This window comes from Bacillus rossius, chromosome 17 (genome assembly GCF_032445375.1).
Source record: "Bacillus rossius redtenbacheri isolate Brsri chromosome 17, Brsri_v3, whole genome shotgun sequence".
NCBI classification, from domain to species: domain Eukaryota; kingdom Metazoa; phylum Arthropoda; class Insecta; order Phasmatodea; family Bacillidae; genus Bacillus; species Bacillus rossius.
Window position 1 is genome coordinate 35105556 of NC_086344.1, and position 26724 is coordinate 35132279.

The 26724-nt window shown below is 37.7% G+C and overlaps 1 protein-coding gene across 5 annotated transcripts in view; it reads left to right on the forward strand.

Moving 5' to 3' along the window:
* Nucleotides 1-26724, forward strand: part of LOC134540906 (diuretic hormone receptor-like) — a 321121-nt gene that overhangs the window by 249672 nt on the left and 44725 nt on the right. For all 5 annotated transcript variants that reach the window (XM_063383970.1, XM_063383971.1, XM_063383973.1 and 2 more), the window contains exon 7: nucleotides 59-139. In XM_063383970.1, coding sequence (XP_063240040.1) covers nucleotides 59-139 — 81 coding nt within the window. The remainder of the gene's footprint in view (nucleotides 1-58; nucleotides 140-26724) is intronic.

The window sequence follows — 26724 nt, forward strand, 5'->3', positions numbered from 1 at the left end:
TTTAATTAGTAGATAATTTTTAACACTGTAACGAACAGTGTTATTATTTTTTTTCCAGGACTGTACCTGTACATGCTTGTCGTGGAGACGTTCAGCGCAGAGAGTATCAAGTTCAGAGTGTACGTAGTTATCGGATGGGGTAAGTGGATGACATTTTAAAATCTGTTCTTCTTACGTCGTATGCCTATATAATGGATTGAATCCCAATTTTCGTGAATCCAAAACTCGGATTCGAATTCCAGAAAGTACCTCGAATACACTTCTCGAATCCCCCCAAGCTGGCATGGTTCTCTTTCCGCTTTCTTCATTTCAAACTTAACCTAACATGCGTTATTTCAACGGTGCACCGAGACACCACATCTGAAAGAAAAGAAAATGCTTCTCACAGCAGTAGATAATGACAGACTGGAGCTTGATATTTTCCCTCAAGCTACTCGCATGGGTGTATCTGTACGACCCTTTTCCAAGAACTTTTGAGTGCATTCCTTGACAAAATCCAACTTTTCTGACTTGTTTATTATTTTCCTTGACTTTCCCCCTGATTTACCTGACTTTCCCATGATTTACTCTTGCTTTACAATCATTTTCCCTGACTTTCCCTTGTTTTCCCTGACTTTCCCATGGTTTATTCTTGCTTTAAAATGATTTCCCTGACTTTTCCTTTGATTATCTGACTTTCCCTTGATTTCCCTTGACTTTCCCTTGATTTTCCCTGACTTTCCCCGGATTTTCCTCTGATTTTCTCTGACTTTTCCAGAATGTTGCCACCCTGAAGTAGCTACAGCGCAGCACAATCAAACATTCAGTACCTCCGCACTCGCTCTGCTGGAGCGTCATGTGGTCCCTCACCGCCGCCTTTGTGTAGCGGGGAGAAGGGGCGGAGAAAGAGAAGGATGTTTCTCTCTCTCTCTCTCTCTCTCTCTCTCTCTCTCGTTTATCGGACGATCCGCCACAGGCGCATCATGTACCAGGCGCACGTAATGTTTCCCGCGCGTTGCAGTCGACCGCATGATACGTCCTCCTGCAGCGATGAGGAGTTAGAGACCCGGGAGGGGGGGGGGGGGGTTGGCGAAAGGGGAGAGATATTTCCCCGACCTGTTCTCATTTCCATAGACTAGGTACGGACGTAGAGAACACGCGCGAAGCAAGCACGTGCAGCGGAAAATTTTTGGGCCAAAGAGATTTTTACTGCTCTTGAATTGGCCAATCAGAGAGCTCTTGTGGCTTCTTAAATAAGCCAACGAGAGATTGTATCGCTCTTTGATGGGCCAATGAAAGCACACGTGACACTTGAAGGGGCAAATGAGAGCTTGCGTTGCTCTTTGATGGGTCAATGAGAACTTGTATGGCTTCTGAGTGTGTCTATGAGAGCTTGTATCGCTCTTGAATAAGCCACTGAAAGCATATGTGACAATGGGAGCTTGTATGGCTCTTAAATGGAAATTTTGTTGCCCCGATATCTGAAGGCTTACTTGTAAATACCGAAAAAAAAAAATCACGCATTCATTTCGTGATATTCTAAATTTAAAATAAGCTCCTATATATCAGTTGTCTTATTAACGAATATATGTGACTGTCTTTAAACTTTCCTTGATTTCAAAGTTAAAATTAAACACTTGTTAAAGCAAGGCACATTTTCGTGTGCTTGTGCTTCTATCGACAATAGTTCACTGTGTACCTGGAGGCGCCTGGTCCAATCAGAGACCTTCACGACAATCACGACAGGTCGCAGCCAAATCAGAGCGACTGAAGGAAGACCTTCACTAATCATTTCCACGCGCAGATACAGCATTAGTGAGAAAGAAGCGTTGTGGCCTTAAGAGGTTGGTACCCTAAATTATTTCACTTCCATGATTTCTGGGTTTTTTTCTTCTCAATTTTGTTAATAAATTCATCATAAAACAATCGTTAGATTATTGTAAAATGTTTTATAAATTCAAATTTTTTATATAATTTTAGAAAGCTTAAGGTCAATTTTTATGTCAACCCTAGCATGTATATTGTTTTAAATTGATCGTTTATGTGTAACCTCAAACATGTATCATTGAATTTTTTTTTGTATATCATTCATGACAAAACAAATATGAATTTCACAAAACAGTTTGTACTACATTTGGGAAAACTAAATTTTTTATTGATTTATGAACGATAAACAAAAAAAAATTGGCACATGTCAAAGCCTACACGCAACCGATTTAAGTTAATTTCTAATAAGATTACATGATCCAAGTTCATTATAGGGTTAACAAAAAATTAAATTATTGATTTTCTAGAAGCCATTAAATAAATACGTATTACATTTGTTAAACATTTTAAAAAAAATTAACGATGGTTATTTTTTTTTAATTTGTTTAAAATGAGCAAAATCACGAAATTATGGAAGCAAAATGATTTTTGATATCATCCCCTCTTAAAGCTGCGAAAAAAGATGGGTGAGAAGGAAAAAAAGGGGGGGGGGTGATTACCGGAGGTTAGTTTGACACGCTGCCAAAAAATACCGGAGCCGCGTATGAGATAATAAGAATTTCCGCCAACCCTTAATGTTTTGGCACGTGATCGCCAGGGAAGAGCAAAAAAAAAGTTGACGCCAGCCTGTGACTAGAGGATGCTGTGCTGAGAGATTGGCCGGAGCCGTACACGAACTTAGAGGGGCGTTGCCGGGCGGAGGGATACAGCCAGTTTCGCGCGCCGTCAGTGACATTATTGACAGATAATTATCATTAACATTAATATTTATTTCATTAATTACTATATTTATATCTGGTATTTGTGCTAATTTTGAATATGATTTAAAAAAATTGGTTGTCTGCAAAGTCGGTTTACGGACGATAGTTTAACGTGACAACGTCATAACAAAACATTGATGAAATGATTGCATACTTTTATGAATAAATTTGAATCATTTTTATTGAACTATCACTATTTTGTATGGATACAAAGAAGGAGTGAAATGAAATCTACAATTTAATTGATAAATTTACTTTTATTTGCACTCATTAATTCAAATATGTTTATTACTTTAACGAAGAGATTATTTTAACTATAACTTTTATACATGTTTGCTATTTATCTTCTTCCAATCTGTGTTATTCTGTTAGGGATAGGACGATGATAGGAAAAGTAGGAAACGAATGGGAGTGTTTCAAGAAGTTTAATGTGCCTCGAAAAAGTCAAATCGATGGTTGTTCCAATCGAGTGGAAGAGAGATAGGTGCGGCGCAAGCGTACAATGAGCGTAACGGGACAACGTGCGTAACGGGACATTTTTTTCTTGCGTGCAGCCGGCGTTCATCGATTTATTGGACGTTGTCACGTCAAAAAAAAAATTATAAATGTCTGTAGTTTCACGTGAATTTATATTCTGTGTCCAAAAGTACCGCTGCCATCCAGCTCACAGCACACATTCATCACTCACGTGAGAAGGACCATGCGCCTCTCTACCCCTCCCCTCCACCACCCCTCCAACTCAACCACTCAACATACAAACTCATACGCTTTATTTCGGGGAACGCCCGCTGTTCTAAAAGCGGGGTTTTAAAGGAACGCGACAATAAAGATATCGGACCGCGCTCTGGCGCGGGTGACCTTCGCCATTCGGACGTAAAAAGGCGCCAGACGCCTTAATCAGCCACTCACTCCCCCGCTACTGACCGCCGTGTCCGGCCGCGTGGAGTGCCTGCTGTTGGCTCGGACGTGTGTGAGCCTGCGCCCCACTCATTCACTGCTCGTGCCACGTAGCTTGGCGCCGGGCTAGTTCTGGAACATTCTGCCACATTCTACGCACAGAAGAGAGAGAGAGAGAGAAAAAAAAAATTGGTTGTCTGTAAAGTCGTTTTACGGACGATTGTTTAACGTGACAACGTCATAACAAAACATTGATGAAATGATTGCATACTTTTACGAATAAAATTGAATCATTTTTATTTTAATAATAAAATAATAAATACTTGAAACTATACTAGTAATCAGATTTTTAAAATGCAAGAATAATTATTAACCTTTATTGCCGAAATTGTTGTTGTAATAAGCAATGCAAACCACATTAACTTTTCACTTCACTTTATAAACAGTCGACGAAACAGTTCACGTGTAGATGTAAGTTGTGTGCTGCCGCTGTCTTTCTTCTCCTCGGACGCATAGGCCAATCGAGTGGAAGAGAGATAGATGCGGCGCAAGCGTACAACGAGCGTAACGGAACAATGTGCGTAACGGAACAATGTGCGTAACGGAACAATGTGCGTAACGGAACAATGTGCGTAACGGGACACTTTTTCGTGCGTGGAGCCGGCGTTCATCGATTTATTAAACGTTGTCACATCAAAAATATTGTCAGCTGTGTTTGTAACTGCTGCACAGTTACAGCAAACCACTACTGAGTGCTAATCAGGCCATAGTGCGCCGTTATTTTTAGCATGTGGCGGGAAATCTACATCAAGCAAGTCTTTCAAAGAGAGTTCTTGATCAACCGTAGACGAGATAAAAGAAAGGCGGGGCGTGCCGTTTGAAGACTGACGATCAGCCGTTTCAAAGACTTTTATACGGGAGGAGAAATAATGATCAGGTATGCTGGCCCATAAGGTGGATTCTGAGTCAAAGAACGCGTTCTTTTTTCTTTTTTTTTTTGTACCTCAGAACCAGACTAGCGTAAGTCACTTCTTTGGGCTATTGTACAGGGAAGTTAAAAAAATAAATAAATCGCCCTTCCAAAGATACTGAGTTTTCCCAATCAACTTCCACGTACGTGAGTTAGGTACGAAAGAACTCGTGATTAATTTTTGCCACATGGAAGACTTTTTTTTCTTTCAAAAATAATAGGGACACTGAAATTTTTCGGATTATTTTTGGTCACAAGGTAAACTGCAAACATGCACACCTCTCTATTGCATTGGTGAGTCGATCTCTAAGACCATGCATGGTTCATTCAATTATCAGCCAGCAGTTAGAGTGACCGAATCACATTGACCAATTCAAAAGAAGGGGCGGTTCTATTGTAAGTAATCAGCCAATAGGAAATAATGTGAAGTTTAGACTGACATCGAATGAATCCGCAAAATTTTCGGGTCTCTCTTTACATAAAATTGTAACTGGGCTTATGTGTGCTTTGCTAACTAAAGCTTTGGAACTTGTGCGCTTATAACTCTCACTAATGATACAGAAATTTTGTTTTCGTTAAGTTACAATGTTATGGTTCTGCAGGAAACGAATCTTTAAGACATAACATCCAACAAAATGAAAACAAAATCACCAATTTTGGTTTTGGACTCGTTTGGCTCTGAGGTTCATATTTGACAACACGTGGTTTGTAAGCTACGCAATAAACGCAACAGCGGAGGAACGCAAATTCGCAAAACTTCGAACACTACAATTTTAAACTTAAAAATTTTTCTGCGGGCTTCTTTTGATAATTCATATCCATCATGAACAACCGTGAAATTCTCAATAATCTTATAATTTCTTAAAGTGTAATTTACTTTCACGTTCTTTTTATTATATTTTAATAATTGAAAACGTGATGCGTATAATGAAAATAAAATTTTAGCCTTCTATGTACCTAACGTCTGCATCTTTGAAAAGTTTCCGAAACAATTCACTTCAAATACAGGAGGCGGAAACGCAAACTGAAACACAGGAAGTAGAAAGTTGACCTATTGTTGCTTTGTTTTTGCGTATTGCATAATTTATGAGCGCGTATACTAAAATGTGGTGAAACCTGATTTTTTTTTGTTTTTAAGGATTTTGAGTTGAACCAAACTAAAAATGAATAATTGCACAATAAAGGCCACATACGAGCAGTAATTCACAACGGTAAACCACACATGCTGGTATTAAAATGTAATTTTACCATGAAGTTTCTAAAAGCAGTAAAATAGAAACATAATTAATTGATAAAATATTTTGTAAAAAATTAACTATGATAATATTATGAATTTATTTTAAAAATATGAGCAGAACCACGGAATGGTAGAAGCGAAATAATTTACTTTTTTCCCCTTATTATTTCAGTTTGTATTAAATACAACAATAACAATATTATTTATCAATTTAGTTCTTCGACTGGTTTGTCGAGGGAAAAAGAATACCCGTGATTAAGGTTTTTTTTTACATTAGTATACTTTTTAATTTTAATTATACACAACAATAACAAAATATATTTTTAATTAATTTAGTTCTTCAGCTACTTTTTGGAAGGTGTGTGTGTGTATATATAGACACACACACGTGGTCGTGGATTATCATATTAGTCTCAGCTCGCTGTACAGATATACATATTTCTATATTCTGGCTCTACAAAGAACTGAACGTAGATTATAAATCTGTGCTTGTTGCGTAAAGGGGGTTAAGTCACAAATGGTTAATTCATAGTGATATTGAATTATTTACTTTTAAAATTGATAAGGGAGATTAGAGACATTATATAAAAAACAATTAATGAGTTTCCAAAGTTCTATAAGCAGTTAATAAAGCTAAAAAAAAAACTGACTTTAAGAAACATGATAATTTTCTATCGCGATTTTCTTAAAACTATGATTTTGGACTTAACCCATTTTACGCAACAAGCACAGATACACACACACACACACACACACACACACGTGGTCGTGGATTGTTATCATATTAGCCTCAGCTCGCTGTACAGAAGATATACGTAGTATTTCGATATTCTGGCTGTACAGAGAACGGAACGTAGATTCCTACAGTTGTCGACGTCGATATTCGTGCACTGCCGCACCTGTTGCGTCGTTCGCAGCCCTCCCTCCTCTGTGGAATAGCGATCTATTTCCTCCAGGGTGTGCACAAGGAAAAAATATTTCGTACCAACTTAGGCGAGAAAAAAGTACTAGATTTGAAAAAAAAAGTACTAAATTATAATTTGTTATGGTTTTTAACAATTTAGGAAGTTATTATGACATTGCAATGCTCTAACTTAAATATCACACCACACACACACACACGTTCGTAATTTTTTAAAATAATTATGCTTAATAATAAAACCTATTGGAGTTACTGTAATAATATAATATTAAAGAAAAAAGTACTAGATCTGAGCGTAAATGTACTAGACCACTAAAAAACTTATAAAAGTACTAACTAGATCTAGTACGAAAGTACTAACTGTGGACACCCTGATTTCCTTTCGCCACGCAGTGCAGCCAACTTCCAGGCACTGCCACCAGCAATAATATATTACGTACAATGAAAGAGAGATAGCAACAGAAATACGCCATCTTGGTTTCAGCAGTTTTAAGGCCGTTAATTTTTTTTTACTTTTTATTGTTTTTTTCTTTACTATTTTGCTTTGTTACGCACGTTATATAATATAATGGAATGCTTGAAGTTAATAGCTACTAGTCGCTTCAAATAGTCTACACCTTTGAAGTGAGTAGCGTTTACGTTCGTAGGCACTATTACAAGGGTTTTGAAAATACCTAAATGTATATGATTTATGCCTTAAGACTAATTTTCAACAATATACGATAAATACTGTTATGACATAAAAAATACTTGAAACCAATCAGGCGTTTTTTTTGTTGTTGTTTCTATATTTCCCTCTTAGTTTACGCCAAATACTAGACTCTACAAAATAATTAACACAATTATACACTTTAAGTTGATACATCTATTGTATAATTTAAAAATTACGCACGACAAAAAAAACTTTTATGTATCAAAAGTATCATGATTTAAATTTATGTATATGTTTGGATACTTGAATCTTTCTGCGGATATTTTTTTTTTATTTCACGTCTAATAAGCTGAACTGATTTAAACCAAACTGGATTTTTTTAATGCCATATCCATATAAGTACCTACGCAAACAACAGCCAACCGGCTATTGTAGGCTGATAGACACGATACTTATGACGTTTCGTTGAGTTTTATTTTTGTTTCCGTAGTAAATAAATGACACTCCTTTATTTCAGAAACTGGACGTCTAAATGATCTTAATTACAATAATCATGTAATACTTGCCAGTGCTGCGGGCAGATACATGCTAAAGTTTTTATATTATTGAAGTTATACTTCTAATGCGACTTCCAACAAGGTTGCGTTAAACGTTTAACGCTACCATGGAGAATAACGCTACCATGGAGAATTATTTGCATGCAATTAAAAACTATTTTTTAATGATGCCAAAGAAGTATAACTTTTCACGCGCGTACCTAAGTACACGCATCTTTTTTAATTATTATTATTATTTTTAGCCAGGTTTGTGGTATTGTGAAATGTGTTTATTATGCCTAGCCATGCAGATTAATTAGGATGAATAACTCTAAGATAGAGTTAGTTCGTGGCAAAATAAAAATATTGATGTGTTCAAGCGCAGTGAGGGGAGATTAGCCCGTTGAACCCGAGCGAGCGTGAAAACCTTTGAGCGCCGGCTGGCGCGCGTGTGACGTCACATGGCAACGGCCAATGAGCGGCGAAGAGGAAGAGTATGTTGTTGGAAGGGGCGAAGGGGGGGGGGGAAGCGAGGGAAGCGTGCTTGTCGCACGACAAAGTGCCGGAGGCCAGCGGCGTTGCCGCGCGAAGGGTTCGTTTGATGGGAGGGGTAGAGGATGGAAGGAGGGGAGGAGAACGATGGATCGATTGCTGGCGCACGCTACGCGCGCGCTCTCTCTGGACGGCCGCGCGAACTACGTGGTGGGTTGACCCCCGAGCGAGATCCGTGTTTCATAAACGATTAATCACGCTACACCGCACGCATGTGTGCGTACGATACTCGAAGTCAGCAAGCCATCTCGCAAACATAAAGACTTCCAAATCAAAAGATGACAACAGAATTAGGACTTAACAGCTAGAGGAAGTGATGAAATGTTTAATGAAATTCAGCGCCAATAAGAATTGCGTGATGGAAATAACGAGTGACAAATATGTATTAAGGAAATGTAATCAATTATTTTCCTGATTATTTCCAGAATAAGTGAGTTATTTTTCTTCCTTTTTTTATTTTTGACAGTCTCTAGTTTTTGTTTTTTACGTGTCACGTGAAAAAGTCGATGTTGCTGGAACATTTGTAATGATTCACGTTGTATTAAAGGTAGCCTCGCATGCTAGGCGTCATTTTATGGATATTTTAGGTGTGAATAAATTTCTTAACTTTCTTACTTAATTTAATTATATGGTGTTGAATTGAAACAGGTGGAAATCTATAAGTATGTATCTAGGGTAAACAAGGAAATTACTTCTACATGTGAGTGAGAGATTTTGTTTGGAAGAGGTAATGGCCTATAAAATGCATAGAAGTGTTGCACAATATGCGCCCGTATCACTCGGGTTGTAACTAAGATTACGCAGGGGTGCCCACAAGGGGGGTTAACGACGCAGACTGCGTCATTAAAATTTCAGGGGGGGGGGGTGGTTAAAAGACGAGAAAGATGTATATATTATTTACATAATTATAGCTTATAATGTGAAAATACGTTTCTGGTGCTTTGATAATTGAAAGTGATCTTGTAAATCAAATTGACAACCCCGCACTTTCCTCTCCTCAACAAAAGCAGTTTGGCATCTGTCGGTTCAGGATGGAAATATTACCTGATATGACCAAAATTATTATTAGAAAATCAGTTTTAATTAATGCAAAATGTGATAAAATATAATACTAAAAAAGTATAATATTATAAAATAATTGAGTAAATCATTGAGAAAATGGCATAAAAAATTTCGGGGGGGGGGGGGCGCATCATTATGTTAGGGGGGGGGGTGAGTCATAGTGTTTGGGGGGGGGGGGGCACCTCTGGATTACGGCACAAAATCTTCAATTTTTATTTTTTTTTATTTTTCGTTTTTCTACGTGTATGCAGGGCCACAACTAGAGTCTCTGGCACCCGGGGCATGAATGGTTTCATGCGCCCCACCCCCCTCTTTTTTTGCACATACCTCACCAATAAAGCGGGGGGGGGGGGGGTCCGGGGGCCCTCCCACGGAAAATGGTGCTATCTAAGCATTTTCCATACCTACAAGTAACAGTTTCTGTGCTACTGTACCTTCCATGCATGAACCCACTATGTCCATAAAGTAATCCGTATAAACACTAGACTTGTTCATTAAATATATGTTGAGACGTTATATTGTAAATCAGATTAGACATTCCTGGCATGCAAGTTAAAAAACTTTTTACCAGTTTCCAGTTGTAGTAGGAATTACAATGCAAGCGATTTCGGCGCCCCCACAGCTTTGCGCCCGGGGCGTATGCCCCGCTTGCCCCCCCCCCCCCCCCCCCCCCCCCCCTAGTTGCGGCCCTGCGTGTATGTATTTGAACATTGCATATTAAATTATGTAACTCTCGAGATCAAAATGTTAGTTTTGAAGAATCAGAATTATATCGGAGATAAGTGTTTCACAAAGATTTTATACCTACATGTGATATGATGCACAATTTTGTTGGGTAGAGTTTACAACGTGATAGTAGTTGTCACAAGTGTATTAAGTATCATTTGTAAACATTTGGACACGACTTTATTTATTAGCTTATACAACCATTTGTAGCCGTGTGAATCTCCCATGAGTCCTTAATTTCAACTTGAACATTTCATTTTCACTTACTCTAAAAAAAAAATATTGTACATTTACAAGAAAAAAAATCCGTGGATATTCAGTGGCAAGCGACAACTTTTGTAGAACTGCAATGTAGCTTTTCACACCAAATTAAACGGTACAGAGCTCTGTTGGCAACTGGGTTTCAAAGGATTTTTCTCGTGAAGGCTCAAAACCTTTTTTTGAGTACCTAAAATGAAGTTTAACGGTTGGGCTCTATCAATTTTCTTTCGGGTCCTAGGTTTCTACTAAACCTTACATTTTAAATCTCATAGGTACATAGTAATAAATGGGAATCTTTTATTTGGGATTTATATTGTTATTAATAAATGTAATTTACTATTCTTACATAACTTCAATGATGAAGTAATCCAACACATGTGTTAGCTTTCCTTACAAGCATTTCAAGGGTGAAAATTTTGCAGCAACCATAAGTGAAGATGAAAAATATTTTTAAATCTTAATAATAAAAACTTTGAATTTTAACATAATAAAGAAATGTCTCAAATTTAATTTTAATTTGAAACTCACATTCTGGGCACAATGTGCAACTTGAAAGTGACATAATATAAAAACAGCATTCATTAAAAGGATGATAACACATTCTATTAATTATAAAACCTGAAATTTTTATTAGATATAAACGAAGCTCTTGAATATAAACGCTATAATTTTGGATTGGATTTTAGCCTTTTTCTGTATTGTTTTAGCATGCCAAATTCTGACTTTAATTATTTAATTATTGTGCTTACGTGTCTTTTGGTGAAATCCTGTGTATTTTTTACGTAAGTTAATCTTTGCAATCGTACCTATATGTTAAATTTTTTCATGTAGGTATGCTAAATATCTAAGTATCATCAACTTTATCCTTTTTTTCTTGAACGAAGGTTTTTTTTTTTTTTTTAACTTTAATATGTGACCTACACATCGTAATTATTTTTTCTAATTTTTTTGTATTACTTTAAAATAACAACTTATTACATGAAACATTTTCAAAATGGACGAATGCAACCATTTTTTAACGAATGTCAAGGCATGAAAATAAAAATAATATTTTGTGCTTAATTTACCGCGACCAAGATAACATATTTTATTTTATTTTAAATGCTTTGAAGCAAACTTTTCGAGAACATAAGGAAAAGACATTTCAGCAGTATTTTTTTTTCTCACGACAGAGGAAATTCCCTAACTGTAGCGGAGATGGAGTTTATTTTTCCTCCTTTACTTTTATTCCTTCCTTCTTTTTTTTTCCTTTCACGTTCCCTCATTCCCTTACTCAGCCCCTTTTATTTTCGGTTTCATGGTCTGCTAGTTTCTCAGTCCTCTTAATTTTTAATCTTCTCTTTGTCCTCCAATTTCCGCGTCTTCCTTTTTGTGGTTTCATCCTTCGTGTAGTGTTAAGGTTTGCGGAAAACTATCTCGGACGTTTTCGCATTTCAAGCCCACTTAACGTTGGGTGGCAATGCTACAGACAAATTATAAACCATTTCTTCCCTTTTTTTTTTAAATGAACTTACCGTCCGTATGTATAATACAAATATGTGCAGTTTTGTTGGTTGTGGTCACAATACATCACACGGGGTAAAATTGTTAAGACTTAATCAACTACAGTCAATTCGAGGATACGCCACGCGGCATATTGTTATGAGTAGAGACCTACAAAATTCGCGGTTTCGATGGCCTTCAGGATAGACTGCACATACCCCTGTACACTCGGGCAAATAACGCAAGTTCGTTGGCTGCCGACTTGTAAGTCCTCTCAGCTGGTTTGTCTGTGATTCGATCCTTCTTTGGTTGAGGGTTTATAACTGGTTGAGATTCGTCCATATGAACCAGTAAGCCAATAGCAAAATTATCTAAGAGGTATATGTGTTTGAATTCTAGCCTATCACCTAATGAATCCGCGAATATCGCAGGTCTCTAGATAAGAGGCAGTGATTTTCGTGTAATTATTTTAACTCCAGGGAACTTGTTAAAAATGTTTCACTGGTTAAAAACATTTGTCGTGAAATGAACGTTGGGCTCGGTGAGTGAATACTGTCATTTGAATAGTTAGATAAATGTAGCGAGTGGTTAGAACTCTAGCCCCCCCCCCTCCACCCAATCCAAGGCATTCGGGGTTCGATTCCCGGCGGGGTCAAACCCCGAATTTTCGCAAGTGGGGGGAAAACGTGGCTGACGTCACCGTGGCCTGTGGGTTTTCTCAGGGTTCTCCCGTTTCCCCCCATCATCATTTCATTCCGTCGCTGCTTCTACGCCTCATCTCATCTCACCTCATGTATCCTCCATGCTGGCTGGAACGACATGTCTGTCCCTCGGGTAGTAGCTACAGCCGGCTCCTGCGAGTGACAGCCACGCTCCATCCATGCCGACCCTTCCCCGGGCGGGGAAACTACGTGTCGGGTCGTTACCACAACGACGAAATACCACAACGCCGAAATACCACAACGCCGAATGTCAAAATTGACCACAACGCCGACAGCTAGAAAACTGCTGTGTACCACGACGCCGAAAATAACAACTGAATGAATTTGTGTGTGTTTCTTAATTGTACCTTAACGCCGAAATACCACAATCAAACCTAAACCTTGCCTAACCTAATCTAACCTAGCGTAATATAACCTAACTTAACCTATCCTATCCTAGCCTAACCTAACCTAGCCTAACCTAACCTAGTCTAACCTAACCTAACCTTTGTGGCAGTCCTGCAATTACATTTTTCGGCGTTAGTGTATTTCGGCGTTGTGGTAATTCGGCGTTGTGGTACACAGCAGTTTTCTAGCTGTCGGCGTTGTGGTCAATTTGGCATTTCGGCGTTGTGGTGCGTCCCCCTACGTGCCTATTTACATTTTCACATTTGGCTGTAAAAAAATGTATATTGTGCTTTTTTTCAAGGCAAGTCCTTAAAAAATTCATTTGCCAAAGCCAATTTACAAAGTTCTGCCCTGCAGTTTTACAAGTGTTATTGTTGGTAACTTGTAAAAACTGCAAAAAATGTATTTTACAGTGCGTGAAATACTAAAGCACTGAAGCCGTTCCCTTACTCGAAGGTTTCTTGCACGCATAGTTATATTATATAACGGAACGGATTTGTTCGGCTTGAAAATTATTTTCGTTCATTCGAGGTACCAGTGGCGCGCCCACATTTATGCATTGCGTTTCCCGAGGGGAAAAAAACAGAGCAGTGAGTTCAGTAGTATTCATAAATGGAATTGCATAGCTTGACAGACGAGATGGGTAAATTTAAATTGAAATAAAATACAACCGATAATAAAACTACCGTGCATATTCCAGAGCTGTGCTTGATTTTATTGGAGAAACTTCGCCCGCAAGGGGTTAGGGGGGGGGGGGGGTGTTTGTATGGAAGTGCAACCACAAAAAATCACACAGCAGAGCAAGCAAAAACCGCCTGAATAGATACAATTATCATTTCATAAAAATCAGTAAATATAAAAGCATATGTGGGTAGAGTTTACATAGAACTGTAAATTTTAGACTGACATAAAATGAATCAGTGAAATTTCCAGGTGTTATGACTAAGGAAAAGGTTTCCATGGTTAGTTGCAATAGAACCGAATGACGACGTAATGTGTTATAGGGTGTGGAAAATTTGCGAGTTCAATGACCTCCAGGATAGACTCTACAATCTTCTGCAAACTCGGTGCAAACGTCACCTGTTCATTGGCTGCTGACTTGTGAGTCGTCTCGACTGGGTGGCCTGTGATTCGACACTTCTATGAGTGAGGGTCTCTAATTGGCCCAATGTCCTCCAGATTAACAGTGAACCAATAGAAAAAGCAGTTTAAAGGTATAATTACTCGTACTAAAATTTTAGCACATCAAAAATTGAATCCAAGATTTTTTTTGTATCTGTTTGACACATATATGTTCTTCGATTCGTGAAACGGAAAAAATTAAAACAAAAATTTGCCAAATTGCTATATTTTTTCCTTTAACATCCAAAATTTAATAAATGTTGCTATTTTAGTACGTAGCCTAGTTAGTAATAAAATAATCCGACAAAGTGAATCCTAAAAAATGATCATGTTCCTTTACTGATAACGAATCTTTTTTTTCATATTTCATTTTTACAGTTTCTAATATGTATTAGAAATAAAATATTTTTTCCAGTTAGTTTTTCGATCCAAGTATAAAATGTGACTTGAATCGCTATCAAAATATTTTTTTAGAAAAAAAATTCAATATTTAATTTTTTATTTTGAATATTACAAGTTGCCCTATCTAGGTAAATAAACATAATTAATAAAAATAAACCAATAGACAAATAAATTTAATTAAAAACAAATTAAAGCTTAAAATAAAAAACACATAATTTTTTTTCTCTGGTTATAACTCATACTTTGTATGATAAATTTACCATATAATTATGGCTCATATCCTCTTCATTTAAAGTTCTCATTAAAATTAGTTGCAGGAGATCAACCATAGATTTATGGGCAATATTTTTACCCGAAGCTTATGTTAATATATCCCATTAAAGGTTTAGGAATGTTAACAAATTTCACAGTGTAACGCATAAAAAAAATTGTTTTCGTCACAGATGGCAGCACCATGGTTACACTTTTCCGTTCTCCTGCAACTTCCGTTACATTCACGAAATTACTCCAGCCAAATACCGTATACCCAGAGCTAAGATATTACACATAAAAACAAAAGCAAAGTTAAAAATCTTTGGTACTGTTGATTCTATTTTCTTCCCGTGTTACCCAATTACGGCCTTAGCGAACAACCTGTTAATTATTTATCAGCTTGTACGAGATTCTGCCTCCATTATTAGTCTACGCATTCATCGCTGGCCCGTGAACATGCTGCGTCACGTAAAATATTGATGAGCCTACACAAATAACACGAAAAACAAAGCAGCGAGAATCAAAGAAGCGAGGAGGCCAGGAAAGAGAATAACAACGTTGCAGTCCAAAACAATGGCAATCGATACAACTCCGAGATCTAAAAAAGAAAAAAAAACGCACACAATCGGAGAAATTTTCTTTACGGTTGTAAGATTGCACTCATGAATTACTGATGTTTCAATTAGTGTGAGTCTTCAATAGTTGGAGTCTGACCTTTTCAAAGGTGCCCTTCTAGCTAGGGTTGTATCAATGTAATGGGAAGCGATAGGTTAGACATTTATTTTTTTTGTTTCCTTTTTTATACTCATTTATACAAATACACGATGCTTTAGCAAAAAATATCCTTAACACTCGCGAAAGCTTGTTTTTATGTGAGTCACAATGGCTAGCTTCTAACATGCGTACAAAATAGCTCAAAAATTTTCGGTCAATTATTTTAAATGTTGTGTTTAAAAAAAATGCAATTAATATTTTTGGTACGATGAATAAATTCCAGAATTCAAAATAAATAAAATTTAGAACTACTCTTAAAATTAAAAATATATATGAATGCATAAGCGACCAGAGAAAGGAAACCTTAATTGAATATTAGATAAATCTCGTCAGTTTAAATAGAGAGATGATAAGAGACAGAAAAAATTCGCAGATTCGTTTCGTGATATGGAATAATTCAAATAATTATACCTTTGTAGTGCTCTGTCATATTGGTTCACTGTTGATTTGGAGGACTGTGGGCCAATCAGAGACCCTCAATAAAAGAATAATCCAATTACGAGTTATCCAGTTCAGACGCCTCCTAATTCAGCAGCCAATGAACAGACGTTTTCCCAGGAGAGCAGAGGATCATGGAGTCTATTCTGGAAGTCATTGAACATGTGAATTTTTCCAAGATCCCATAGACGATTTATTTGAAAAAAAAATTCTTTTCCAGTGAAGAATAGCTGCAACCTTTTTTGAAACAATAAATCTTCAGATCCCTTTAAACTGTTTTGCGGAAGTATCTGCCTTAGGTATCCGATGTGTGACGCAGACTACCCTGCCTCTCCCTCTCACCCTCTCCCCTTTCCCCTTCACCCCCTCACTACCTCTCCCCCTCTCCCCCTCTGCCCTCACCCAATTTCCCCCTTATCCCTCCCCCCTCAAAACCTCTCCCCCTCTCCACCTCTCCCCCTCTCCCCCTCTCCCCCTCTCCCCCTTTCCCCTCTCCACCTATCCCACTCACCCCCTCTCCCCCTTTCCCCTCTCCCCCTATCCCACTCACCCCCTCACCACCTCTCCCCCTTTCCCGTTCACCCACTCTCCCCCTCTCCCACTTTCCCCCTCACTCCCTCTCACCCTCTCACCCCTTCCCCTTCTCCCCCTCTACCACTCTCCCTCTTTCTCCTTCTCCTCCTTTACCACTCTCCCCCTATCCCCCTCTTCCTCTCTCTCCCTGAGCCCTCCGCCGTTCCAGAACATGTTTACAGTAAATTATAAATGGTCACATGTGGGAAACAAAAATTGTGCCAAATTAATTTTAGCGCAATCAGTGGCGCCATATTAAAAAGTCTGTTAAACTTTGTATTTACTTATTCCACCAAACGCTGTGTCGAAATGCTGAGTGTGTGTGGCTCGGATCGGCAAGTGGGCCGCTGCACATAAACATTTCCGGGGCTTGTTTAAAAAAAAACACAGCAGAAGGCGGGGCCGAACTGTTTTCCCGAGTCACGTGGCCTGTCACGTGGTCGCTCGCGTGATTGCTTGTGATCACGGGACGACAGCCGCCCAGCGCCATAGAATAAGGTCTGTAGTTCATCACTCAGTCACTCTTGCTTCTGAAATAAAACAGCTATGCCTTATGCGTGTACACTCAATGCAGAACTTGTTTCCACTTCCAAACTGCCTGCTTGATGGAAGAAGAAAAAAAAACGAAAAAGAAAAAAAAATCCTTTTTCAATTGCTCAACTCGGCGACAGCATCAAAACGGCGGCGCCCCGACTGAAAACGTGTTTCGTAAAGGAATCATTTCCGATTGGCTGATCACTTCTTTTTCCTTGTCGAGAGTTTGAGAGAGCGACTCGGCAGGGGTTGAAGTCGCGAGTCACTCACTCCCCAGCGCGAAGAGGAAGCAATATGCATATCACGTGGAGCGAGACGGCACAAGGGTTGCCAATTCCCTTTACACCCCGCGCTCCTGCTTTGCTCGGAGGAAGAAGGAAAAAATAAACGCCGATCTCTATGGAGCAGTCCCGCTCTCCAGATTGCAGAGTGGAAGCAAATGGGCGCTTTCCCTCTCTTTCTAACACGCGTCGACTGCCGTGAGATCTGAACCTTGTTTATTCGCGCGCTGTTGCCAAATATACAGTATATCTTTGTGCCGGCAGCAAGAAGACATTTATGAGTGTTAGACGTCATCGCTAAACAATAATCTTCTTCTTAACCTTGTTTCTTAATGTTCTATTGAAGTTTTCTATTAAATTAATTGGTAAATACTTTTACTAATCCCCGAGGTTGGTACATGTTCATAAAAAAATGTCCCGCTTTCAAACGGTATATTATGACAGTTTAATTATGACTATTTACAACTAATCGTACTTCAAATTGAAGGTAAACTAACCTAGTTTTTTTTTAACAAACGTTAAATAGGTGCATCATTTGTTGTACGGCACACATCCAACCTAAAGTACAATTCTTCCCACACTGTGGTTAATTAGTCCGCAGTAATGGGAGCAATAGCCTCTTCAATTCTGTGTCTCAAATCTGAAAAATCATTAGGTAGCGGTGGAACGTATAGGCGGTTTTTTATAAAGTCCCAAAGGAAAATAAAAGCCAGGTGAACTTGGAGGCCAGCGACAAAGAGCTCTGTCGTCTCGACCATTACGACCAACCCAACGGTCAGGGACTTGGACGTTCAACCACTCTCGCGCGAAGAGATTCCAATGTGGAGGGACTCCATCCTGTTGCCAAATGAAGTTTACAGGTTCACCCTCTACTAATTGGGGAAAGAGCCATTCTTTCAACACAGGTGGCCCTGCAAGCGAGAAAAACAACAACGCAGTACTGGCGCACGCGCTTATCTGAAATTGTTTGAGTTAGCCTTACATTGTGACCTTGAATCAACACTCTTCGGCGCGTATATTTGATACTTGGAGACCTGAAAAATTCGCGGGTTCATTAAGTGCTATGTTAAAATTCAAATAATTATACCTCAGTGCTGCTTCTGACATTAGTCCACTGTTAATCAGGAGGACTGAGGGTCAATTAGAGACCCTCACTCGTAGAAGTGTCGAATCACAGGCCACCCAGTCGTGACGACTCACAGGTCAGCATCCACGTTTGCCCTTCACGTTTGATTTACTCGTAATTTTCCTTATATGTTTGTTGATAACTGCTCCCTGATGATGGCGACTGCAATGTCGACCGAAACTTCGGTGAATAGTTTGCCAAGGACGCGGCTACAACCCAGAAGCCAAGCTACTTCAGACAATGGCCGTGAAAGCCTGCGAACATTATTAGCTAGGCAGGAGATAGTAAGAGTGATGCTCTCTAAAAGCGAAACGAAGAGATGATTTCTGCAAAAGGAAATGCCGTTTTGGAGTGCTAATTGATTCTGGGACGAGGCTTAAATGTTTCAAGGCGCTTGTTCTGCTCAGCAGGGCTCTTCTCGAGATTGCAATAATTGTTATTTCTAACGCACCCAACGTATTACGATTCAGCAAATCCCAGTCGTGAAAAAACCGGCTGTGATCCGATCGCATCAGCTTCCATTTTGTAATTGAGTTACGAAGTTTGCAGTTGCGAGTATACCGGCTATAGATAAAGATAAGATATCACCACTTCGTACCTGCTGTTTTAGAGCCCGTCTACAATAGTCCGAACCTGTGCGTGGTCCGTGTTCTTATCCGAATGTGAGTGACGTCACATTGTCTCACCGAAAACTGCCCTGTCCACAATTGCAATGTCCGATGTCCGAATGTATTGATTTCTAAAGTTGTCACCAGGGCGCAGTAAATGTGCCAAACCAAATGTTTTGTTTATTGTTTTGATGCTTTGTAGTTTGAGATTGAACTTATGAAAGTTGTGGGAGTTCAATATTATATATTTATTCAGTAAGGCAAAGTGGCTCTTCTTGACTTACAACACTTCCATTCCCTTCAATAACAAAAACAAACGCCACGTTTTCAAACGGGAACAGGAAATTCAAATATCGTGAGTGTTCTGTTCTTTTTCTGTGTCCGAAGTACACAGGTTGGGACAAAAAGTTCAAATTGACGAATGTCTTCGGACCAGGTAGGTTCGGACCTTCGCCCCGCTTGACGCGTGACGTCAGAGGGTCACGTGGACCAATCAGCGACGAGTGTCCTTCGGATACAGTTTAGGACATTGCTATTGTAGACGGGCCTTTAACGGTAAATGTCCCGTCGTTCCAGGTTATTATTTTGTATTTACGTTCCACACGGTTGAACTTGCTGACTTTTTTTTTTTTGAGTGGCTGTACTTTCATGAAATTTAAAAAAAAAGATCCTATCTTAAACTTTTTTCCGCATAATTAGCTGGAAAAGTTGCACTTTTAACGTTTTCGTGCAATATGGATAAGGAGATTGGAATGGAATATAAAATTTGAAGTCAGTTTTACTGGCTACTATGGTATAATTTCTTTATGGTTTAATTTATTTTATAAAAAGTTATTTAATTTAACCTAATATAATAAAATCCACATATTTGTTTATTATTTTAAAAGGCTAAAAGGAATTAAATAAAAATTTCTGAAAGAATTGTAACCATACAAATCAGTAGTCACCAGAATGCCAATAGACCCAAAATTGTTCAGTCATTTATTCTATTTGGATCTCCTTATCGATACTGCACAAATAATACTAAAAATTCGACTTTACAAGCTAATTATGACTACTGTATGCACTACATATAGAATTTTGTGTAAATTCAGCTACTCAAAATGTTTAACCATGGTAAACGTAAAAACAAAATAATGATCTGAAATGGGAATATACCCCTTTAAGACGACAGTACATGATTTTTCCGGCATTACTGCTTTTAGGCTGAGTTTTTTTTTATTGTATGAATTTAAGGTCAGTTGGCAGAGAGATCACTATGCATTGAAAAAATCCCGGTATCTTCACTTTGAAAATATTTTATACTGCCGTTCTAATAACAAAATTAGTAATCTGCCAGAAAAAATATTGACTTAAATCTTATCACCCTCTTTTTTCTTTTTACATTATTTAAGACATCGAATGGACTCCAAAAGCTACATTAAGTAATTACATTTAGGTATGTTTAATAATTTTCATGGGGCTGTACAAATCAGGAAATAACACAGGATATACGCAGCTGATTAATCTTGATACAGTGGAATCTTTTACCGGCACCACTACCTTCCTCGTACATACATTAATTTTCATGGATACGTTTGTATTTTTGTAACAGCTGTGAGATTGCAGCCCATCCCGTTCGTATTTCTTCCGCTTCAATCTAAAAAAACGTTGAATTTTTCATTTTCTCTGACCAATGGCCGCTGCGGTTAGACCAAAATTTATGAGGTTCCAGATACCAACGTGACAGAAGAGAAATTCGAATTTCGCCTGGAAGTTGTTGTAATGATCGGTGTGCTGTATGAATGAAACACATCGTTGTTTGCGGCAAAAGTAAAGTAACTAACCGTTGAAAAAGCGTTTATAATCCTTTTACTTCCTATTCCCAAAATGTGGTGTTATTTTTCTCTAAAATGAAGTTACACATTTATAGGTACATGTTTACACACACACAAATAGTGTAAGCCTAAGATACTAATTATTATATTTGAAAGTAGGTACTTAAAATTAGTTATTTAATTTAGTAAAATGATGGAGATAAATTTTAATTATTTATGATCAATAAATATTCTGATTGTTTTTTTTAATATTTTAACCTCAATTATTTATTAAATTATAACGTGTTAATTTATAATGTGAATAAATTATAGATACACACGGGAACGTATCCATTTACATAAATACACTTGAAAATACGCTTGAAAAAGTTTATAAACACAATTGCTGTCACTAATATTAACAGTGTTCAACATCAGTAACAAAAGTTTACGATTTAAAAGCACAAATGCATTTTTTATTTGAATGTAGCCTTTTTTTATCCTGTCAATTTTTGTTGCATGCTGCACGTGCATAGTAAAAATTTACTCTCATAATTTTTTTTATAACGCGCCTCTAGAAGTATTTGTAACTAATCTTCACAAACAATAGGTCCTTTGTGTTATTATAATTCATTGCATGACACCATAAACCCTCCTCCACTACGAAAGAAATGGGATTCCGAAAATATTTTAATATGAATCTTGGGAACGAAATTTAACATTGTATTCTTTAAAAAAAATGCCGAGCGTGATAAATATACTGATACATAAATTATTCGCTTTTCAAGAATCAAAATTTCTGGCCGCTAATCATACACGTACTTTCCGCGCGCGCCGCTAGAATTCGCTGCCGGAATCGTAAACTTTGCTTGCCATGCCATCACGCGCAGATAGCAGCACGAAACAGATGGAAACCTTAAACTATTATACGGCTCCGATAACAGCAAGAAAGACTTGAAAAAAAATTGGTTGTCTGTAAAGTCGGTTTACGGACGATAGTTTAACGTGACAACGTCATAACAAAACATTGTTGAAATGATTGCAAACTTTTATGAATAAAATTAAATCATTTTTTATTTGAATTATCACTATTTTGTATAGATACAAAGAAGGAGTGAAATGAAATCTACAATTTAATTGATAAATTTACTTTTATTTGCACTCGTTAATTCAAATATCTTTATTACTTTAACGAACAGATTATTTTAACTATAACTTTTATACATGTTTGCTATTTAACTTCTTCCAATCTGTGTTATTCTGTTAAGGATAGGACGATGATAGGAAAAGTAGGAAACGAATGGGAGTGTTTCAAGTTTAATGTGCCTCAAAAAAGTCAAATCGATGGTTGTTCCAATCGAGTGGAAGAGAGATAGATGCGGCGCAAGCGTACAATGAGCGTAACGGGACACAGCGTAACGGGACAATGTGCGTAACGGGACACTTTTTCGTGCGTGCAGCCGGTGTTCATCGATTTATTAGACGTTGTCGCATCAAAAATGCTAAACCCCGGTTTTGAACCTGATTTTTGACAAGTATTTTCTTAAAATACTGCCAATCTTGTTAAAAAAAATTCGTTAAACAGTTAACACCTTAAAGATCGCGCACACGATGGAAATTATAATTCTATGACATTACTAATATATTAACCGGAAACGTTTTAAAACACATATGAAAACACTAAGTATATGTATATTTGAATAAATGCCGTATACTGGCAGCTAAGATGTTTACACATTTAAAAAAAATTGTGTGCGTGGAGTTCATGCGCGACAAAAGTGAAACTTCTTGTTTATTAGGTATAGAGATAGATATAAATTATTTACATTGTCTATCACACCATTCAAATAAAATTTAATGATACTTATAAAGTTAATTGCACAAATAAATAACTCTTTCCACACGAATAAATTAATTTTTAGAGACTTTGAACATAATTAAAAAAGAAATATGGCAGCGTCAATCGTCAGCCGTTACTAAAACTGAGGAGTAGACAAACAGAAGCAGCGTTACGAGAATCCCGTAGCATCACTGCTGCGTTCTTTCTACCTCTCCCCTGCCGACTCCCCTTCCGGCCGATACAACTAGCATACAGCATGCTCCGCTACGTACCTGTCTTCCCATTCGACCGCTAGCGCATGCGTTGGAGTGGCGTCGCCGCTGACGCACTCTCCTCTACCGGTTCCTCCACCACGCACCTGACTATTCCCCTCGTGCGATCGGAATTTTCGTAACGCTAGAAAAAAATTTTAACACCTTTCAACAAAGAAGTTTCACTTCGAAAATTTTCCTTTCCTTGCCACTTCCCCCCCAAACTCCAACCTCCCACTCCTGTCTTCTGTTGTGAGCTGGAACAGCCCTTGTTCAGGGGAGTCTCTGAAACCCGTGGCTCGACGGATCCCGGTTTTGATTGGATTCGTGGCTGCGATCGTTAGAAAGTTTCCTGAGGAAGACCTGAAGACTACACACACACACACACACAGAGAGAGAGAGAGAGAGAGAGAGAGAGAGAGAGAGAGACGGTCGATTTCAATTACCCAGTCTTCATAATATATATAAAAGAAGAACTTGGTTCTTTGTTGGCGGGGTTGGATATTGCGAGAGCATGTCTCGCGGCGGTACTTTTTGTCCTCAGAGGTTGTTTGCCCTTTTTGAGCTGCCTGCCTGCCTGCCTGCCTGCCCTGGCCACAAGAATGAAAATAACGTAAGCGGACTTGCACGGCACAGGAGAAAAGAAATCACGACATTTCCTGGAAGAAAAAAAAACGCACCATGATATACGTTTATATATTTTTATTAATTAAAATATTTGTTCCCCATTTTTATAGCATGAAATATGTTTTTTTTTTTAAAGATGGTGGCCGTTATAAAATAGCTACGTTCTAGAATCCAATATTGTGACCGTAACAAAAAGTGGAACTGTGATGTCTTAATTCAAGATGGCGGAATTTTTTATTCAAATTTTATTCAATATATCTTTTTCTCGATTTTCTGCCATGATTACAGCAATTTTCAAGGTGGCGAGTAACTAAAAGTGAAATTTTTCTATAATCCAAGATGGCGGGTGTGATGTAAGCAATTTTTTGTAAAGTTTTATTTAAATTGTATTTTTTATTTTGTTTATACGTTTATTCTATATTAACCTGAAGATCCATGTGGAAATATTATCTGGAAAAAAAAATGGTGTCAGTTTTCTAACATAAAAATCGATACGTTCATGCGATAATTTTCTGTACTTTTTTTTTTTCAAAAGAATGCCGGTGCCAAGGAATAGTTTGTAATACTACAAAAAATATATTGTAGCTTTGGTTAACACGTGGCTGTGGTTATTTTTGCATAGATAATATGAAATACGTTTTTCAGGATAATACTGAGTTTTTCTTACAAAAATTGGCGGATAGTTTTATATTTTAATTGATGTTTCATTTAAGCATGATATTTTTTTTTTAACATAGAAAAGAAAATCGAATATTCACTAATTGGACTTTATTTTGTTTCATAATGCATAGAATAAGACAGAGAGTGTCAGATATAATCAGTAGAGGGGTTGCTTATCCGATAGTTGGGATGAACTGCTCTCATGGGTCTCCGGTTCGAAGCTAGAGAGTGTAGTGGCATTCCGCGACCGAATCAGTAATGTGCATATCCGTGCAAAGACAATAAACATAGTTTTTTGACGTGACAACGTCTAATAAATCGATGAACGCCGGCTGCACGCACGAAAAAGGATGACTCATTGTCCCGTTACGCTTATTGTCCCGTTACGCTCATATACGCTTGCGCCGCATCTATCTCTCTTCCACTCGATTGGAACAACCATCGATTTGACTTTTTCGAGGCACATTAAACTTGAAACAATCCCATTAGTTTCCTACTTTTCCTATCATCGTCCTATCCTTAACAGAATAACACAGATTGCAAGAAGTTAAATAGCAAATATGTATAAAAGTTATAGTTAAAATAATCTCTTCGTTAAATTAATAAACATATTTGAATTAATGAGTGCAAATGAAAGTAAATTTATCAATTAAATTGAAGATTTCATTTCACTCCTTCTTGATAATTCAATAAAAATGATTCAATTTTATTCATAAAAGTATGCAATCATTTCATCACTGTTTTGTTATGACGTTGTCTCGTTAAATTATCGTCCGTAAACCAACTTTACAGACAACCAATTTTTTTTAATCAACAGAACGATTATGTAGTAATACTTGGGTACACCTAACTAACTCCCGGACTAAGGCAAATACATAATCGATAAGTGCGAAGATACCGAATGCAGCTCGATACGATCTTGAACTTTCCAACTTTCCCCCCTACCTCATCCCCCCCTTCGACTAACAACCCCTTTACTTCCAAAATTTACTCTGTTGGTTTCAGAATCCTTATCGAACCTTTGCAAAGGCTATCGGAGATGCCTCTGACACTTACATTATAGACAAAAAAATACTGGGAATCATTACATTTTGTGTCAGAAGTTAGGCCCCTTGTAAAAATAAATAAATTTCTGTACCTCGGAGGTAAAGAAATCCTGTAAAAAATTTTAATTAAATATAGTTGACATTACAACCATGATATACAATTTTTTCACTCTATGAATTGGCATGGAGCTTTCATACTAAACGGGCCTTCTCTATCAAAATATTTATTGTTTATAATAAATATATTTGACTTTGTAAGACTCGAAAGTACTTAGATTCGTTCTGATGTATTTATAGGATTAGAACAAAAGAACGAATCATTTAGTTTAATTTGTGGGCGCCAACAACTTCTATGAAGTTGTAATACTGAGTAAACATTACAATTACTTAGATTATAATTAATGTTTACTACACACCATTAATTAAAATTTCTTTTATTGTTGTCCTGACTATTCAGTAGGTAGAGCTGGGTATGTCGTGGAAAAATTCGTAAAATCCTTGGATTAGCTTATATACAACGATTTGTGCACTTTAACTCAAGTTGTCCATAATTTAGCAATCTGGTAGGGTGTAAAGATTAGGTAATGGATTTCAAGTGATATTAACTATTCCCGAGTGTCAGTTGTTGCAAGCTAGTAAGTGTTGTACAATTCCTTTACCAATATCTGACCGACCTGTTAGTATAGTTCAGTGGTAACGAACTATGCGTTACGACGTCAGTCTTCTTTAAACATGACCTCATCAATGAATATTCTGCGTCTTCATCCTTGGCACGCCCCTCCGCTGTCTTGGGTCTTCGTCCTGGGAACGCCTCGTAGTAATTCGTCGTCTTCGTCCTGGGAACGCCTATCGATGTTTCCAAGCCTTCGTCCTGGAAACGCCTCTAGTTGACCATCTTCGTCCTGGGAACGCCTCTCGTCGTTTCAGTATGATCTCGTACAGTTGACTCTTCCAAATATTTCTTTCTTCGTCCTGGGAACGCCTTAATATTATTTCAAATCTTCGTAGTTGATATTTGTAGTTTTCATCCTGGGATCGCCTTGTAGTACTCAAAATCTTCTTACAAATAATAATTCTTCTTTAGTTCAATAAATCTCTTAAAATTATTAATATTATTCATGTTTACTATTATTTCTTAAAATTCTTCAACGTATTTCAATAGTTATAATTTCAATTTCTGCAGTCATAAAATGTCACGTCTTTCCTATCCGAAGGTTCCTATATCAATTCCCTTTTCGTTTTCTCAATTCCTTCCAAACAAC